This window comes from Galeopterus variegatus, unplaced genomic scaffold (genome assembly GCF_000696425.1).
Source record: "Galeopterus variegatus unplaced genomic scaffold, G_variegatus-3.0.2 Scaffold382, whole genome shotgun sequence".
Lineage (NCBI taxonomy): Eukaryota > Metazoa > Chordata > Mammalia > Dermoptera > Cynocephalidae > Galeopterus > Galeopterus variegatus.
Window position 1 is genome coordinate 454,530 of NW_007726493.1, and position 12,755 is coordinate 467,284.

Here is a 12,755-nt window from a genome sequence, read left to right on the forward strand (position 1 = left end):
GAAAAAAAAAAAAAAAAAAAAAAAAAAAAAAACACAGCATAGAACAGCAGTGAAACAGGTGGTCTCAGGAGCCTAGTTGTCCAGGATTTTACTCTAGATCTACCTCTCATGAGCTTTGTGACATTGGGTAACTCTTTAAATCTCTATATACCCTAGACACCTCACTGTGCCCTTTAAGAATTCACAACCCACAGAATCCGTGAGCTTAATAAAACAGCTGTTGTTTTACACCATATATTCAGGATGGTTTGTTATGCTGCAAAAGATATCTAGAACATCTACCTAAATAGATTAGTTCTCCAAAAGCCAAGCCAAGCATGTGAGAAGGAACCCATAAAACTAGATATATTTGAGACTTGTGGTGTCTTAGTATTCACCCAGCTGAATTCTTCCTTTTTGCTGAGAAGAGACCTGAGGCCAAAGGATTTCCAGTGTTCCCTGGTGAGAGAGCCCGGTCAAGATCACAGCTCAGCTTCTTCACTTTCCCACCTGGAGCATCGACAGGCGCTGTGTGGAATTGCTTCGCAGAACTTCACTAATACAACAATATGACAGTGGTAACACCTACACCTGAGTGCCTGGCACTCTCTAGGTGCTTTTTATATATTAACTCATTCAATCTTCACAACAACCCTATAAGGTAAATACTATTATTACTCTCAATTTTCTAATGAGGAAACTGAGGCACAGATTAAGTAACTTGCTAGGAAACTGTGGAGCCAGGATTAGATGCCAGGTGGTCTGGCTGCAGAGTCCATCCCGAAGAGGCAAAGAAAAAGCAGGTTGTGTAATGGGGCCTCACCTGATGGGGCTGATAGGGGACTGGAGGGCCTTCCTTTCACGCTCTGGCAAAGGCTCCCAGTGGAAATCCAGTTCCCAGTCCAGCACCCCACGCTGCAGGTCCTTGGAGGGGTAATACTGGAAAGTCTTCCAGTCAATCACATCTATGACTGGAGACACCACCCGGCTCCTGGAAAGAAGCATGGAATCAAACAAGGGAAACAAAGCATTTACTTGCTGGAGGATGAAAATGAAGTCTATACTCCTACGTGTACTCTGCAATATAGCAGCCATCAGCCATTCATGCCTATTGGGCACCTAAAGTGTGCTTTGTCCTAATTGAGATGTGGTGTAAGTATCAAATACACACCAGATTTAGAAGACTTAGTATAAAACAAAGGATGTAAAAATCTCAAAAAATTTTATATTGATTATGTGTTGAAATGATAATATTTTGACTATATTGGGTTTACTAAAATATATTATTAAAATTAATTTCATCTGTTTCTTTTTATTTTGTAATGTGACTAGTAGAAATTTTTAAATTATATATGTGGCTCATATTATATTTCTATTGTGTATGACTATTGTAGAAAATGTTTTTCTGTAAGGAATTGAGGCCCCTTTCATTAAGAGCTGATGGAGTTTGGATGTGTTGTCCTCTCCAAAACTCATGTAGAAATTTGATCTCCAGGGCCAGCCCGGTGGCGCACTGCTACAGTGCGCCGCTTGTGAGCGCAGTGGCGCCCCCGCCGAGGGTTCGGATCCCACATACAGACCGGTTCCCGCTCACTGGCTGAGCGAGGTGTGGGTGTGACACGGAGGGTTGCGATCCCGTTGCCGGTCCCGGTCCGGTACGGGCGCAACACTGAGGGTTGCAATCCATTGCCGGACATGAAAAAAAAGACAAAAAGGAAAAAAAAAAAGAAATTTGATCTCCAATGTGGCAGCACTGGAAACTGATTGAGTCATGGGGGTGGATCCCTCATGAATGGATTAATGCTCTCCCTGGGGGTGGGGGAGTAATGAGTGAGTTCTCACTCTATTAGTTCCCATGAGAGCTGGTTGTTTAAAAGACCCTGGCACCTCCTCTCTCTCTCTTGCTTCCTCTTGCCATGTGAACTGCTTGTACCCTCTGGCTGCCTGCCACATTCTGCCATGAGTAGAAGCAGCCTGAGGCCTGTGCCAGATGCAGCTGTCCCAGAATCATAAGCCAAATAAACCTCTGTTCTTTATAAATTACCCAGTCTCGGGTATTTCTGTTATAGCAACACAAATGGACTAATGCAAGAGCATTCTTACCCCCTTTCTTTAAAAAACCTCTTTTGACAGCACTGAGAGAGAAAAATGAGATTCTAGGTTGAGCTCTGCCACTAATGAGCTGTGAGATCTTGAGATAGCTGTTACACCTCTCTGAGCCTCAGTTTCCTCATTTGTAAAATGGGAGATTGAACTACTTTCCACAAAGGTTTCTCCCAGCTGTAATGCTCTAGCACTGTAGTTCTTAAATTCTTTTGTGGTTTTGGATCCCTTTGGGAATCAGGGAGGAATCTATGGACCTTCTGAGAAAAATGCTCATATGCCCATGTGCAAAATATTGTGCACAATGTCAGAGTGTTTGTGGACTCTTACTCGAGATCTAGTTCTTTTTTTTTTTTTTTTCCTTTTTGTCTTTTTTCGTGTCCGGCAACGGATCGCAACCCTCAGTGTCGCACCCGTACCGGACCGGGACCGGCAACGGGATCGCAACCCTCGGTGTTGCGCCCGCACCTCGCTCAGCCAGTGAGCGGGAACCGGTCTGTTTGTGGGATCCGAACCCTCGGCGGGAGCGCCGCCGCGCTCCCAAGCGGCCACCAGGCTGGCCCGAGATCTAGTTCTTGATCCTCCCTGTGTCATAAAACTTGATTGGCTTCAGGAATCAGATTGCCAAGCCCTGGAAGTGTCCCTACTTTTTAATGCATGTGTATATGAGCACATGGTATCTACAAGCAAACCAAAGTCCTGAGTCTAGGTTTATTTGCTCATTTCCTGCTGCTGTTGGTGGTTGAGTTTTATCCCCCCCACCCCTTTTTTTTGCATAGCATGGAGATATGACCTCAGAGGGAGTGATGAGGGAAATTGGTACAGGTAGGAAATTTCACATTTTAACTGAACAGGCAATCACTTGAGTAGACCAGAAGCTGCTCTCCACCTAGTCAATATCTCAATCACATTCTTTTATGGCCTCTCATGTTAGTTACTTCTAAAATCTGTACCACAGTATGGATTAGGCCTGAGGGGCATCTGGAAGGTACCACTCTAAGAGAAGTGAGATTTCTGGAAGGAGAGACACCAACCATGCTGTGTTTATACTCCCATCAATTTCAATCTCTGCTCCATCCATCTTGGAGATAGGCAGGGCTGGAGCGAGCTCAGGTCATATGGAGAGGGCCAGGGTGATACAGGGATTCAATTATCTGCTTCAATCTGTGGCCTTAAGTGACTTAAGTTGATGTAAGGAGCCAGGGGTCTATATTTAGAGCAAGCATCTTGATATGCTTTTCCTGCCCTTTTTGCATTGTTACATTGAAAGGCAAAGAGAACTTAATCCTTCTGGGTCTCTGCTATTTTGGGGTACCCTGAGTTGACCTAAGAAAACTGAGAAGCAGCATCAAAGAGAAAAGGAGGACACGCGGACCCCTCTCAAGTCTTCACTTACTCTGGAATGGACTGGGCAGATGGAATGGATTTGGCTATTGGCAAAACATTTCGTGGAATTTCAGAATCAAGAGCCAGGAAAACCATGTGGCTAGGTTTTGAAGAATCACATCAAATTTGTGCCAGCTTCATCAATCATAACAAGAGAAGAAAGGAAACTGCATTCAAGCATCCACATAATTCACCTGAGACCTTTGTGCTGTGGACTTCTTGACAAAAGTGTACATTATTTTTTTATCAGAAAATGAGAACTCTAAAATTCACTGTATTTCTCTTTTTGCATTGTCTTTCTGGAAGCCCAAAGTCTTTTGTAAAACTCACTTCTAATAACTGTATTACCCCTGATTCCTAAAACCTTCTTTTCTTTTCTGAAATCTCATTTTTCCTCAATTTTAACTGGGTACATAAGTGATTAATCATGAGCCTTCTTGAGTATATTTCAGGTAGTGATGAAGAATAAAATATCAATAAATGAAGTGAGCCATATTTTCTGTTTTGTTTTTTATTCCCATGGAGTATTGTGGCTGCCTAAGCAGATCTGAATTAGTGAGTAACTGCAGTCTAGCGACTCAAAAGGGTGATTAATTAAAACAAAAAACCCTCCTCAGTCTTATATTTAGCTTTGTGTTTTTGTACCTACATATGTGCCTTGGAAATCCACTTAAAGCAAAATAGCAAAGCTCCCCGTTTGAGGTGGAAGGAGCTTGGAGTGTTTGCTTTCTCCATCAGTCCTTCACTTGTACATGGAGTCCTGCCTCTCAGGCAAGTACGAGGTCGATCCTCTGTTAAGCCTGTTTATGTTCCAGGAGGTCAAGTGTTTGGGTTTCAAAAGACAAACAGGCAGTCGATTTGTCAACAAAGACTGGTTAACTGAAATCTGCAAGGTTAATCACATCAGTGACACATAAGCCACTCTGACAGTTGAGGCATAGTGCTGGTGTTTGTGGAAAGTCTCATGCTGAGCAGCAGAAGGCTCTGAATTCTCTCTCTCCAGAGCTCTTGCTGCTCAGGTGTGACACCAGGACAGGTGCTGGCTCTTCCAGGGACAGATTTGAGGACTTGTCATGCCCAGGGGTGTGAAATAGGATGGGCCTGGAGAGTTTCCTTGGGGTGTCACACCCAAAGAAGGCTGCTCCCTCTGAGGAGCTGGAAGGCATCTCGATCCCGTGCTTCTCCTTAACATGCACGCTCTCTCTCACACACACACGCACACATTCACACGCACACTGAAACACACACACACCTGCTCACACCCTCACAGAGACATACACTTCCATACACACTCACAGACACACACACACACGTACACACACACACAGGATTCCTCAGACCGCCTTCCGTCATTTAACCCCTGAAGGGCAGAGGGATGGCAGGTGCTCTGTTCCCTGCCCCACCTTGCTTCTCTCTGCTGAGCAGGATCAGCCCTGGCTAAGCACGAGGTGAGGTGACCTTGAGGACTAGATGTCTCTCAGATAGGAGCCTGACCAGTCTTCAAATGGGAGACCACTTGGCCAACCTCTTGAGATGGTGGTGTCTTTCAGCCCCTACTAAGTTTGTCCTTTTCTCCTTAGGAACTTCATTTTTCTTGGGCTATGACTTCTATTTCATGGCTTGGGTACTAGAGCTGGCAGTCAGCACAAGGCAGTCGGGAACTGGATATGACAGCGACATGGTTGTTACCTTACGTAGAGGCCAGCCATCAATCAGCACCTCCCAGGTCTGCTTCTCACACTGGTGCCACCTCACAGATCTGGAGATTTCTCTCAAAGTCTCGGGGGACTTTCCACAAACACCAGCACTATGCATCATCTGACAGAGTGGCTTATGCATCACGGACCTGCTGAGGAATCCCGTGTGTGTGTGTACGTGTGTGTGCGTGTGTGTGAGTGTGTATGGAAGTGTATGTCCCTGTGAGTGTGTGCCCTAAAATCAATTTTTCCCAGACAGACTCTGCCTAGGGCTGCTATGCACAGTTATAGAAGTCACACTCCTCCACCCTGGAGAACACCTCTGACATAACAGATGCTGTAAATCTGCATAGTTATTTGGACAGTTTTCTGGCAGTTGGCATTTAAAATGTCTTATTCTAACAAAATCAGTATAGTATGACAAATTTTCTGAGGAGTGGGAGGAAAAAAAGAATAAAAGAACATGAGGAAGGGATTTCTACCACTTCAAACAAAGTTGCCATATGGCTAGTGGAGGACCTGCTCCATGGGCGGGGACAGGGAACACAGCTGGTAACCAGGCTCTGAATTCTTTGAGCAGGGTGACTCTGAAATAGCTGACTTGTGGCTTATCACATTGTTCACTCACCACTCCCACCTTGACTTTTTAATGAAAGCTCTTGGAGACCTTTCCCTGCTTTGGGGGCACTGGGTCCTCATCTGGTGACAGATGTCCTTTGACATGGGCCTCAGAGACACCTGGGTCCCCTTTCCTCTCTGAAAGAGCAGCAGCTATTAGGAGCTGCACTAATGGCTTCCACAGCTTTGTTTTACATGAGGGGAGCTGTCTTGGGCAGCCCAGAAGAAACGCTTGGGCAAAGTCCCTGGGGGAGTGAAGCAAACCTCGCTCGGGGCCGCTGTCCCAGGCCGCAGCTCACAGCATCCCTGTGTGGAGTGGGGAGGGATGCTAACTCAGAGACCAGAGAGGTAGCTCTTCTTTCAGAGCCTTACCTGCCGAGGCCTACAAGCTGGACACTGGGGCCCAGAAAAAACAGAGTGGACAGGAGGCCATGAATAAGGTGTGGGGATGAGGAAAGATAGCCATGTCACACAAGAGAGAGGGGACATAGAGAGGAAGCCAAGATCAGCACACCAAGATCAGAGGCCAAGGGTGTGTGGGTGTGTATGAGAGAGACAGACAGACAAAAAGAGACGGAGCAAGACAGAGAGATAGAGAAAATGGAAGAAAGGTTTGGTAAAGAGGGGATGGGGGAAGAACACACAAAGTTAGAATTTCTTCTTAATCGTAGAAGGCTTCTGAGGCAGCCCCTTTTTATCTATGGCTGAGGACACTGAGGTATTGCCCTGTCTTTCTCCCTCAGCCTAGAGTGAGAAATCTCCAGATCTGCAAGGTGGCACCAATGTGAGAAGCAGACATCAAGGGACTCACATCAGTGAATAAACACAAGTGCCACAAGCAGGGGTGGGGTTGGGGATGACTAATGTTTCTCCCTGACCAGCTTCTCCAAGTCTTAAAGAGAAATTACGCTTAATAAAAACAGCACTGGACCCAGAGTCAGAAGACCTGACTCAGCTCCTGGTTCTCTGTGTGCCCTCGCACATCATGTCACCTCTCTCAGCCTCCCTTACCCCTCTATGAAGTGGAAGTCAAAGTACCTGCCAGAGCCCCCTCACAGGGGAAGTCTCAGAAAGAAGTCTGCTAAGATTATACATACATAAGTCTTATCACCATTAATTACTGGGTTCCTAAATGTCGCACAAAGAAGCCCAGTTGTCAAGTGGCTGTGTGACCCTGAGGGGTCTCTTTGCCCTCCCTGGAACTCAGGATTTTCAACAGTAAAATCATGATATAGGAAGAGATGATCTTCAAGGTCGCTCTGAGACCCATTTGTCTGTGACAGTCAGATGGGAATTAGATGGAGAATGGACAAGAGCAACTTTAGGGTCTGACTTCAATGACACACAGTCACTGTGATTTTGAGATAGTCCTTTGCATGAAACAGAATCAAAGTTGGCAGGTGCTGTGGGCTGACTGAATTGTGTCCCCTAAATTTCATATATTAGAAGCTTAATTCCCACTGTAACTGTTGAGGGTGGGAAGTCCTACTATGGTAATTGAAATGTGGAGCCTTGAAGAGGTGATTGGATTGCATGACTGTGCAGTAGTGAATGGATTAAAAATGGTGCTCAGGGGAGTGGTTCTGAGGTCTTTAAAAGGAGAGCATGTGAGAGTCTCTCTGCTCTGCCATTTTCTGCCATTTGAGACCCCTGCATCACTCTTGCCACCAAGAAGACCCTCACCATAAGTGTTCCTTGGACTTTGGACTTCCCAGCCTCCAGAACTGTAAGCGATAAATTTTTTTTCTTAAAGATCACCCAGTTCCAGGTAATTTTGTTATAAGAACAGAAACGGACTAAAACAGCAGGCCTGTAGGGTTTGTGTGTCTTCTTGCCCTAGTCTGGCGCTGAATTTATGCACGTCTCCTTTTCTTATGTGATGTAAGGCAGGAGTGGGCAGCAATCTGCATCACAGAACTGGGCAGAATTAATTCATCTTGGTTTCACTAGAGTTTTGATTGCTCTTCTTTATTAAAACGAAACCACTGGACTATTAGCATTTTACTTTCTGTTGCTTAAGATGTCTTTCATCTGATAGAATGTTAACTCCTATACCTCCAGGGTCCATTCCTATGTTGTCCAGGAATTTTCTCATATGTGATCATCCCCAACTTCAAATGAGACACTAAACATTTACCACTGGTAGGAGTGCAAGAACAGAAGTCATGAGGCTTGGTCCTAGCATCAGCCCTATCTGGCTGGGCACCATCAAAAACAACCATTTATTGAGGTCCTACTGTTTGATAGGCCTACTTGGGCCCCAAGTGGGTGTGCCTGAGATGGCCCTGGGTGGGCTAGTCAACAGGTTTTGGTTTTCCTGCATGAAATCTTCAGATTAAAGGAAATGGTGGACAAACATGTTTAGGAACTGTTTGAGTTGAGCAAGGAGGTGAGAAAGGAAATGGCAGCATGACAAGGGAAGGAGAACAGAGAAATGGTCAAGAAAAATGTTAAGATGTTTGGCTAATAGGTATGTATTGCAACCCTTTCTAACTTCATGCTTCCAGGGGCACAACTTAGTTATAAAATTAGAGACCCCTTATGTAATCCACAGAAGCAAAGAATGCTAGTTCTCCATGAAACTTTAATGATCACAGAATCTAATGATTTCATTTTATGAATGAGTAATCTACGGCCTAATGTAGTTTAGAGATGTTTTTCCCCCAAGATTATGTTACAATCTTGATTAAAATTTCTGAATTTCCACCATGATAGCCATGGTAAGGTATTACCCCTCCCATGCAACTTAATAAGACTTTAAGTATTTGTGACTTAATAGAAGCTGTTCTCTGGGCCTCAGTTTCTTTATCTATAAAACAAGGTAGGTGGACTGGAAGACCTCTAAGCTCCCTTCCAACTCTAATTCCCTATGCTTCTTAAAAGGCTCAAACATCTGAAAAATACAAAGGAATAGATCACTTTCTAATGGTGGAGACTCAGGCACTTTCTCGGATGGTGAGTTGACGTTCCCTGAGTGGCAGGGTTGTAGACTGTTTCTCCCAGTCCCACCTCTCGCTCTGCGGACCCCAGGGGTTGAGTTACCTGTCACCAGCTATTCTGCTGAGGAGGGGCTCCAGCCAGCCAGGGTGGCACTCGCAATGGGCGTCCATGAAGACCAGCACATCCCCGGCAGCCCTGGTGGCCCCCAGCATCCGGGCCCCGATGGCACCCAGCCTCTTGTTGCTCCTGAGCAACTTCACACCCTCCAGCTTGGCCACATATTCACTGAGAGCAGACTTGAGTTGTCCTGGAATCGACAGGGTTGTGGTCAGTGGAGTACCAGATGCCATAGCCAGTGGGATGTGATGAGCATCACTAGGGTCACTGTCAGCATTTCTCTCTTGAAGTTGTGGTGAGCACAAGGGTTCCCCAAATCTAATACATTATTACGGTGTGGTTGTGTTAAGATGTAACATGCTTCCTTAGTTTGGTATGGGTCACGATTCTCTCCATTAAAAACCTGGAGGGATGGTGTCATAAAACCAGGAGAGGAGAGAACTTGCTAATGTTCTCTAAATGCAGATACTGTTGGCACCCCACTCAGAGTCCCTGGGATTCCTGTGACTGGTTTGGTTTGGTTTGCATGTCCCCAGCTGCTGTAGTGCACTGCTAATTGCAATCTGCCTACTTCCCTGGAGACTGGCCTTTGGGTATTAGAACTGCCTCTCCTGCAAGTACCAGCGAATCATGCCGGACACTGCCCCTGGCCCCAGTGTCAATGACTGACCATTGTATGGGTGCAAAAGCAGGACAGGCTCTGCAGTGCAGTTTACACTCCAGAGCTCCCCGGCAGGATCAGGCATGGCTGGACTTCACCTGAAACCACATTTTTGTTCATCTCCTTCCTCAGTCTCTCCTGCTCCACTATACCCCTACAGGTTTTCCCTGAGTGTACACCCTCAAAAAATCACATGCACATGAATCCCCAACTCAGGCTCTGCTTCTAGGGAACTGACCTGAGGCAGTGGTGAAGGAAGTCAGGGGCAGTAGGATCCATTAAATTTGGCAGCAAATAGGTCATTGCTGACCAAAGAGATCTCATTGCAGTGGTAGGGGTGAGTCTGCAAGGCAGTGGCGTGAAGAGAGACAGTGGAAGGTGAAAAACTGAGACCAAGAGTCTAGACAGCATTTTAGGAAGGATGGTTCTATAGGGGAAGGTTGAGGAAGACTCTTAAGGAGAAGGCGATGGAAAGGATGAGAGAGGCTTGTTAGGTTTTGTGTTTAAGATGAGAAAAACTTGACTTTGAGTGTGTGTGTGTCTGTGTGCACACTTGTCTACCAAGAGGAATAAGGCAGCAGAGATGGAAGGAATAACGTGTTCACAGAGAAGCAGTGGCTTTCATGAAGCCTTAGAAATGGAGAGTTCCCAGCCCAATGGACTAAGACCCCCTACAAGGGTGGGGATTGCATCTCCCCACACATCTCTGCTGCTCCAACCCCTAGTGCAGGGTCCGGTCCACAGTAGCATGCATTACACGTGTGTTGGACAGAACTGAGCCCAAACCAAGAATTTTCCCCACTTCCCCAGTCCACAGGCAGTCCTGTGTCATTAGCCCTGGTCCACTCCCTAAAGAGGGAACTCCGTTAGTCACGCTATTAAAATGTCTGAGTTGGCATATGTGAGAACCAGCCCTTAGTGTCTCCACCGTATTGCACACCACTGCTCATCTTCCCCAACATTCATTCTCCCCATCCACCTTCTCACAGAACTTTGTCAGGACAGCTAAAAGCACTCACCTCTCTTGCTGCTGGTGGCAGCTCTGGTAGAAATATACCGGATGAATGGTGCTATGGTCTGAATGTGTCCCCCAAAGTTCATGTGTTGGAAATTTAATCTCCAATGCAACAGTGTTGAGAGGTGGGGCTTTCAGAGGTGAACAGGCCATGAGGGTTCTGCCCTCATGAATGAAGGAATGCTCTTATTGTAGGAGTGGCATCCTTATAAAGGAGGATGCAGTCCCCTCCCCTCTCTCTCGCTCCTGACGTTCTCACCATGTGATGCCCTCTGCCATTTATGACTTAGCAAGAAGGCCCTCACCAGAGGCGGCCCCTTGATTTTGGACTTAGCCTGCAGAACCATCAGCCAAATAACCTGTTGTTTATAAATTACCTAGTCTCAGGTAGTCTGTTATAGCAGCACAAAACGGGCTAAAACAAGAGGATTCTGGGGAAACTATTGGTGTACTGATTTTTTTCTAAAAGGGCAAACTTGGCTGCCCTCTACCTATCTGCTCTTCACCCTTTTCCTGCCTGGAATGTGGATGTGATTCCAGAGGTGGAGCAGCCCTGTTATGATCAAGAGGCCCAAAGCGTACTCTAAGGAACGCAGAAGGAGCTGAATCCCCAATTCAGCATTGCGGGGTTGTCACACCAGTCCTGCATTGCCAACCTACAGGCTTCCTGTACTGTAAGAAAGATAAACCTCTACTGGTTGGTTAAGCCACTGCGGCAGGTTTCTGTTCTATGCAGCCAAACATAATCCCTCACTGACATTCCCACCAAACATTACTTCATGAGGCCTTGCTTGGGCTGATCATTGACCTTGTTAACTACAGACTTGTTAGTGTTATTTATATAGAATTCTAGCAATAGATTAAGAATAGATTATGGAAAAAATTCCAGACCACACTGGTGGTTTGACAGTCTCAGAGAGGTTTGAAGCAGGTGAGACCACAGGACTGTGTGGGATAGTGCTCAGAAGGAGTTGGTGTGGTCTTGAGTCATTCCTCTCAGAAAACAGCAATAGTAATGACTTCCATTAAGAAAGGGTCTGTCATGGGCTGGGCATCACATGCACTTTGTGACTGAATGATTCAGTGCAGGTGTTATTACCCTGGGTGAATAACCTGAAGCATGTCTAGCTGATTCCATCATACTGTACTACACTGAGTGACAGCAGCTTGACAACAGCTCGGGTGGCTCTGGGCGACTCACAGCATCTTTCTGTGTCTCGGTTCTCTTCCTATATAGAGTAGGGCTGGTAGGCCCTGCCCCTCAGTGTGGCCATGAGGATTAAATGAGAACAGTGTGTGGTGGCCCTTGTCAGGGCTCTGGGTCTTGGCAGGCACACAGGGAAGACAGACCTGGGGACAAATGGAGCCAGTGGTGCCCCTGGTTGTGGGAAAGGCCTTGCACCCCAGTGTCAGCAGGAAATGTGGGGCCACTGGCCAGATGGCTAACCTAATGGTGAGGGGCAGAGGGAGAGCTGGTGAGGAGACAGCAGTTACTTGCTGGGCATGGGATCCAGATACCCTCTGGTACGACTGGTCAGGGCTGAGGACATTGGTGGTGGCCCCACATCCCCAGGGACCAACTACTCCACTTCCTGCACTCCTGAGGGACACTTAAACACTGTTCATCAGCTGACGGGGGTGACCACAGGTGTGCTCCTGGGAGGACCCTGCCCCACATGAAGGTTTGGAGAGCCTCTGAGCACTTTCACCAGCTAACCCAGCCCAGTGCAGTACCCGTTCATCTGTCCTAGTGCCCAGCCAGATGTGCCTCAGTAACTCCACACATCCCCAGAGCCTCTGGCTTGTCTGATTCACTGCCATGCTAGCCTGGGTAAGTTCCCAATATGAGGACCTCAGAAAGAACTAACAGAGGCACTGCCACTCCATTCTGTCTTTGCTATTCCCCTCAAAAAATGCAAATGCTCAGTTTCCCTCGGAGCATTCTGATCTTCCCACAGGCCAGGAGGGGCCTCTGTAGATCATTTAGTTAAGCCAGAAATGTAGGCCTCATGCCCCAAGCCAGAGACTAGAGCAGCAGTTCTCAAAGTGTGGTCCATGGACCAGCAGCATCAACATCACCTAGGAAGTTGTTAGAAATGCAGATTCTTAGGCCAACCCCAGATCCAGAAACTGTGGGGTGGGCCAAGCAATCGGTGTTTTCACAAACCCACCAGCAGATTCCGGTGCACGCTCAAGTTTGAGAACCACTGACCTAGAAGCCAGGCGTTGGGGAGGGGAG

At 46.7% G+C, this 12,755-nt stretch overlaps 1 protein-coding gene and 1 long non-coding RNA gene across 2 annotated transcripts in view; one reads left to right on the forward strand and one right to left on the reverse strand.

The window, feature by feature from the left end:
- Positions 1–3,963, forward strand: part of LOC103586830 — a 6,636-nt gene extending 2,673 nt beyond the window's left edge. The window contains exons 2-3 of the long non-coding RNA XR_550179.1: positions 408–640; positions 3,353–3,963. This is a non-coding gene — a long non-coding RNA (uncharacterized LOC103586830). The remainder of the gene's footprint in view (positions 1–407; positions 641–3,352) is intronic.
- The window catches only part of GALNT15 (polypeptide N-acetylgalactosaminyltransferase 15), a 50,244-nt gene that overhangs the window by 16,627 nt on the left and 20,862 nt on the right, over positions 1–12,755 (reverse strand). Inside the window, exons 3-4 of the mRNA XM_008568164.1 lie at positions 8,826–9,030; positions 803–970 (exon numbers count right to left, since the gene is read on the reverse strand). Of these exons, the coding sequence (XP_008566386.1) occupies positions 803–970; positions 8,826–9,030 (373 nt within the window). The remainder of the gene's footprint in view (positions 1–802; positions 971–8,825; positions 9,031–12,755) is intronic.